The following is a 5,838-nucleotide window of genomic DNA, read 5'->3' as shown; positions in this document are numbered from 1 at the left end:
TTTGTTTTCAGAATATACATAGCCCCAGCATGGACCGGAGAACAGTTAAGCGTGAAGAGAGAGGGAGAGGCAGGTGGCCCTGAAGGATCCTGGGAAGGATGGAGAGATGAAGGACATGGAAAGACCTTCGATACTTCACCTTCTCACATCACTGCTTCACAGCACATTACTTGCAATTGGAATCTCTGGAGTCGTTTTCACTTCTGGCTCTAGCTAGAGTTTTTCTAAGATGCCAAATTGGCAGTTAACTACATGGTACTGTCTAAGGGCACCAACAAGCTCTCCTTAACCTGGCCTGAAAATATCTCACTGTTAGAGCAACTCTTTTGTACTGATGGCTTCTCCAGAAAACACCACAAGCAAAGATTCTGCCAAAGAAGTGCCTATTACACACATGCCATCCACCTGTCTGGAATGTTCACCCCTTTCTGCTAAATTTCCACTCATCTTTCAAGACATTCCTTGGACCTGTGCCTCTTTCCTGGATGTGGCAATAGCTTTCTCGTACACCTCTATTAGAACTATTGTCATTCTAATATCGTTACATGTTTACAGGTCAGTCTCTCCCACAAGAACTAAATGGGGCAGTGTATGTGAAGTGCTTGGCACAGAGTAGGCACCAAGCAAATGTTAGCATTTCTCTTATCGTGCCTTCTGCCAATTCTCCAGTTGAACTATTTCTGGGATTCACTTCTTTCTCTCCTGCTTCCCTACCACCACCCTAACACATTCCTCTATTTAAGAGCTTTCTAACTGCCTCCATGCCTCCAATGTCTTTACTTTAACCTGCCCAACAGGCTGACTAATGCATTTCTCTAAGATATGCCTGTCCTTGCGTTCCTCCACTATTCAAAGATTGCACCAGCCCCAAATGCCTAGCAATACATCCAGCAGTACAATTTGTTCCTTCTAGTCATAAAACTCTTACTAATCCTTTTCAGGTGATAGTATCCTTATACATAAAATATGCTGTGCCAATGACTTGTTCCAGGACCTCTGTTCTTACATCTTCTCCTAACCCACAATGTTCTTTTCTCCACACCACCTTCCAACTCCTCCCTACCTGGTTTAGCTTAAGTCGGATAGCCTCCATAAATCAATTAAATGAAGTCAATTAATAAATGTGACTTGAGTCATGCAGTGGGAGGAAAATAAAAAGGAAAGTCTCATTGTTCTCAGGAGCTGAAGTTCACATGGAGGCTTGATGCTCACTCGCATTCAGTATCATTAACTTCTCAGTAAAGATGCTAAATATAACCCATGTCTGGTCCACTTTCTTCATGGCCTCATATTTTAGGACTCAACTTTCCTGTAAAGTTCCCCCAAAACATTTCTAAAGGTCAATAAAGAGCGCCTGAAGCGTGCTCATGAACAAGTCCTGGCAGTCTCTCTCTGTTAGGAATGCTTATTTCTTTTTTTTAAAAAAAAGATAAAGCCTATTGTTTTATTCAGGAATTTGTACATTCCAGCCAGATAGGGGAGAGGAACGCACAATGAAAGACACAGAAATATTGGGGAAAATGTACTATAAACCGTTTTTTTCTTTTTTGGTTAAAAAAAACTTCACAATCAATATCCCACTCATAAGCAAAAGTGAGATTAAAAAAACAAGCGATTGTTGTTAATCTCGCATTTATGTATATCTTCTCATTTCATATGTACAGTTCATTTGGGTACTGCTATTGTCCACGAGCAGAAGCTTTAAAAGTAAAACAAGTATCAAGAAGGAAAAGTATTAACAAAAATTAGCTCAAAAAGACGTCCCTCGGAAGGGCTGGCGCGCCAGGCCCAGGCTGGGTCAGTAGAAGCAGACAGTGTGCAGGAAGGCCCTGCCGCTCTTCTCCTCGAACTCCTGCAGCAGCTCATCGATCTCATTCTCCATGTCCTCCGTGTGCTGAATGCATTGGCAGAGCTCACAAATGAGGAACGCCCCCAAGGTGGCCTCTTCGTGGTTGTCTTGGATGTCCACGTTGATAACGTGCACCGGCTGGCAGGTCTCCTGCTCTCTGGAATTCAGATCTTCCACCACCTGGTCATACACTCTCTCCTCGCAGGTGAGAATCAGGTCGAACAGGTCCTTGCAGTCTTGGAACCTTTCTGGTCCGGGCTTGATTCGCTTATTTCTGTCCAACATATGCAAAATGCCATTCTGCGTGTAGAGTTCCTTGTCTTTCCTAAGGAGATCATTGTACATCTGTTCATATGTGGTCTTGAAATCATAAACATTTGGCTTGTCGGGTGCTGGCCCTGGAAGCTTCACGTGAGTTCCTGTTCCAAAGGACCGGACACTGAATCCCCGTTTGCTTAGGATATTGTGTGCCTCCATGCTCCGGTTCTGGTTGCTGGAGCACACCACAGCCACCCGCAGCGGTGGGGTCGGCATGGCAACGGCGGCACCCTCCACACTCTCCACACTCTCCACACTCTCCGCACTCTCCGCACTCTCCCACTCGGCGACTTTCACCCAGCCGCCGCACTTCAGCGAGAGAAAGATGGCGGCTGTGGCGCCCAGAAGTCATGACGCAAGGCGGGGGCGGTGCCAGCGACGTATCGCGTCGGGACGTGCAGCGCGGGCGTGTGCACGCGTCCTGGCGGCGTCCCCGCGCCGGCCCAGAGCGCGCGGCAGCATGCGTAGGGAGCCCCGCCCAATGTGCGCGTCGCGAACGCGCAGCTGCTCTAGGCGTGCGCGGCGGGGACCCGCCTGCCTCACTGTGGTTAGGGATGTTTTCGTCTGTAGGGAAGAGAACACCCAACAGTGTCTCAAGCAACATGAGAGATCTAGAGGTAGGCAGTCAGATGTTGAAGCTTAGTGTGAGTTCAGAGAATGACTGATAAATGGTAAGGTTGACGACACTTAGGCTATTAAGCTATAGATCCTTAAATTCCCTCTGACTACGAAAAGGACACATTCCGGTGGCTGAGGCAGGGATGTACATATAGTAGGAGATGAGGGTAATGGTAGTAGGGGATCAAGTGGCCCTATGTGAATGAAGACAGGCTATTCGGGTGGGGATCTCATAGGAATTAGGTAATCCATTTAATTCTTCTTTTTTTTTTTTAACATGTCTGTTATGCTTGGCATCTAAACGCGTTGGTAATCTATTTAAACAAACAAAAGGAAAGGGGAACACTAGCACATTTATGGCACTATACCTTCCTTTTTTTCTTTCCTGGACTTCTAATTTCTGTGAATCTATTTAAAAACCTTAGGTTCTGTGGTCAATAATTGATGCTTCAAAGAAACAATTTACATAGGTGGACTATTTATCTGTGTGGCTGCCGCTTACATTGCTAGTAACACTGTTGATACACGAGTCAGCAGGCATTCCCTCCTTCCTTCCTAATAGACCTTGAGTGTTATTCAGGTATTGAGCCAACCCAACCCTGTGTGGATGTGTGCCTCAGGGGAGGTTAAACTTCTGGGTGTAGAGTGCAAGAATGTCCTAAAGGACCCAGGCTCTTTCCAACCTTTTGCTTCGTCATTCTTAGTGTCTTGGCTTTTCATCCTCTTGCTTATAGCCCATGGCCTCTAAATGGCTGTCATCACTCCAGACATCATGAGTGATGCAGAGAGAGGAAGCCAGTGGAAGGGTGGAAAGGTTTTCTCTTCTCAATGCTTTTTATTCAGTAAGGGAAGCCTGCCAACTGCCTATCATATCAGGACTCCCTCCTCCAAGTACTGTCGAACCCCACTGGACTTTCTACCTCTTTCAGGCACCATTGTCCCATATAGTCAGGTTGCTAGATTCACTAAATAAAAATACATGACACCTAGTTAAATTTGAATTTATTAAACAGATAATTTTTTTGTTTAACTATGCCTCAAGTGTTGCATGACATATACTAAAAAGTTATTTGTTTTTTACTTAAAATTTGCATTTAGCTGGGCACCCTGCAATTTTCTGGCAACCTTTCCTTATGGGCACTGACACAACTGCCACCAGGTACCACTATCTCTCTAAGGAACTGCACCCATAGGTGGGCTGCTGTCTTCAAAATACCACAGCACTGGAATGCTAAATGAGAAGCTTGGTTTGAATGCCTCTCTTTACCTTTTTAAAAATACTCTATAAATAGAATCCTAAAGAAAAGTCACTTGTGCCCCATTGTCTTAATACATTTTCAACAAACCATCTCTTTACTTACAGCCACTCCTTCCTAAGACTCAGCCCTGAGTTCTGGAGGTAGAGCTGGGCCAGAAGACAAATGGGAATGGCAGACACTATGAGGCACCCAGCACTGCTCCTTCCTTCTGAGGCCTAAGGTTTCGCCAAGCTTGTCTGTTTGCCTTGACTCTGACCTGTATGTATCTTTATGAGGAAGCTCCAGCCCCATTCTTTTGGCCAACATCTTTTTATTTCACACAAATAGACCTACCTACCCATCTGCACAGACCTGTCAGAATCCTAGAAGAAGACACAGCTTAGTCTCATAAGTGTCACAGAAATGGTGTGCTATTCAGAGGAGAGATGAATAAAGACTTCACTGCTTAAGGTAGTCTTCATGGAAATTAGGATTTGCCTTAGTTCTTGAAGGAAGGAACTGAACAGGCCAGAAAACAAGAAGAGGATGTGAATGGGAAATGGAAAGAAGTGTGTTTTTAGGAGACTATGAGAAGACCAAGACTGAAGCAGAAGTTGCTGCTGTGGAATCATGGGAAATGAGGTTGAGTAAATTCATGGCCAGAGTATGGAAGATGCTGCGAGCAAGAAAGGGCAGTATGCTTGATTTAACAGCAGCTAGAAAACCTTTAGATCTTTCTCATCAGGATGAGTGACAAGGTGAAAGCTGAATTTTCATATCTGCTGATTGGTTCAGCCACACAGAAAGAAATTACAAAACCATATATATGCACAAAACTCAAGATAGAAACTGTTTTAGAGCTATCTAGCTTTGTCGTCCAAAGTAAATATTGCATATCACTCAACCTAATCTTATTTTCACATTTCCTCTCATTCCCAGGTGTAAAATTAAGTCATTTAAAGAGAAACCCAGCATATTCTGTTGAAGGTATATACTTCTCTGCTGGCTAAGAATTCTGTCTTTAGAAGAATTCACTATTTTTAGCTAAATTCTTTAGTTCTTAGACTAAAGAATAAGACCATCTAGCATTTGAGAAAACCACATAGAAGATTCTTACATATTTAAGTTAGTGTCAACTTCATCTCAGGCACAAAGATGTTCCAGGGTAACTTTGATCATTACTCATTCTCTGATAGCCACTTCCTTCCTACTGGGCCAGGGGCTTATTTACAGGAGATATTCTGAGTGTATGTAGCATTCCTCCACACCATTCCCTCCCTGCTAATAAACACAGTACCCCCTCCACCCAAATAACCACCCCCCCCCACTTACCCACTCACCCCCCTGCAACATGCACAGGCTTTTCCTGCATTATTGATTAACCAAAGGATTGTGTGTACCTTGTCCCCTAATTACACTGTTCACAGAACAGTACAATTGATCTGGCCCAATGTAAATCCCTCCCCTTTTTGTATTTTGTCTCTCAGGATGGCCCCTTCCCCACCCCATCCCCAGGGCCTCCTGGCTTCTGTTCCTTTCATCCTGCTTTAAACCCTATTCAGAAAAGGATCTGACAAACTGACAAACTTTCACAGGAATGTTTAGAGATGTTCATGTGGGGGTCAGGGAGATCCGGAAAACTGAGAGACAAAAGAATATAATACAACCCTTTTTAAAGACCTTTTCTTCTTCAAAAATAAATAAATAAATAGATAGATAGATAGATAGATAGATAGATAGATAAACAAACAAACAAACAAATAAACCAGGCGGGGTGGGGTGCAGGTGCAGATTTCTTATTGTTACTTCTGTTTG

At 44.0% G+C, this 5,838-nt stretch overlaps 1 protein-coding gene across 1 annotated transcript; it reads right to left on the bottom strand.

The window, feature by feature from the left end:
* Positions 1 to 417: 417 nt before the first annotated feature.
* LOC120586187 (RNA polymerase II subunit A C-terminal domain phosphatase SSU72-like) lies at positions 418 to 2,514 on the bottom strand. The gene has a single exon (XM_039842648.1). The coding sequence runs from the start codon at positions 2,381 to 2,383 to the stop codon at positions 1,799 to 1,801; it is 585 nt and encodes a 194-aa protein (XP_039698582.1). The 5' UTR covers positions 2,384 to 2,514; the 3' UTR covers positions 418 to 1,798.
* Between the last annotated feature and the right edge of the window lie 3,324 nt (positions 2,515 to 5,838).

The sequence above is a fragment of the Pteropus medius genome, unplaced genomic scaffold (genome assembly GCF_902729225.1).
Source record: "Pteropus medius unplaced genomic scaffold, Ma_sr-lr_union100, whole genome shotgun sequence".
Classification (NCBI taxonomy): domain Eukaryota; kingdom Metazoa; phylum Chordata; class Mammalia; order Chiroptera; family Pteropodidae; genus Pteropus; species Pteropus medius.
The sequence above is the reverse complement of the archived record's forward strand: the minus strand, read 5'-3'. Positions and strand labels throughout refer to the sequence as shown.

What these genes read in the sequence shown, in the direction of transcription:
- LOC120586187 (XM_039842648.1), bottom strand. Translation starts at nt 2,383, where the DNA reads ATGCCGACCCCACCGCTGCGGGTGGCTGTGGTGTGCTCCAGCAACCAG.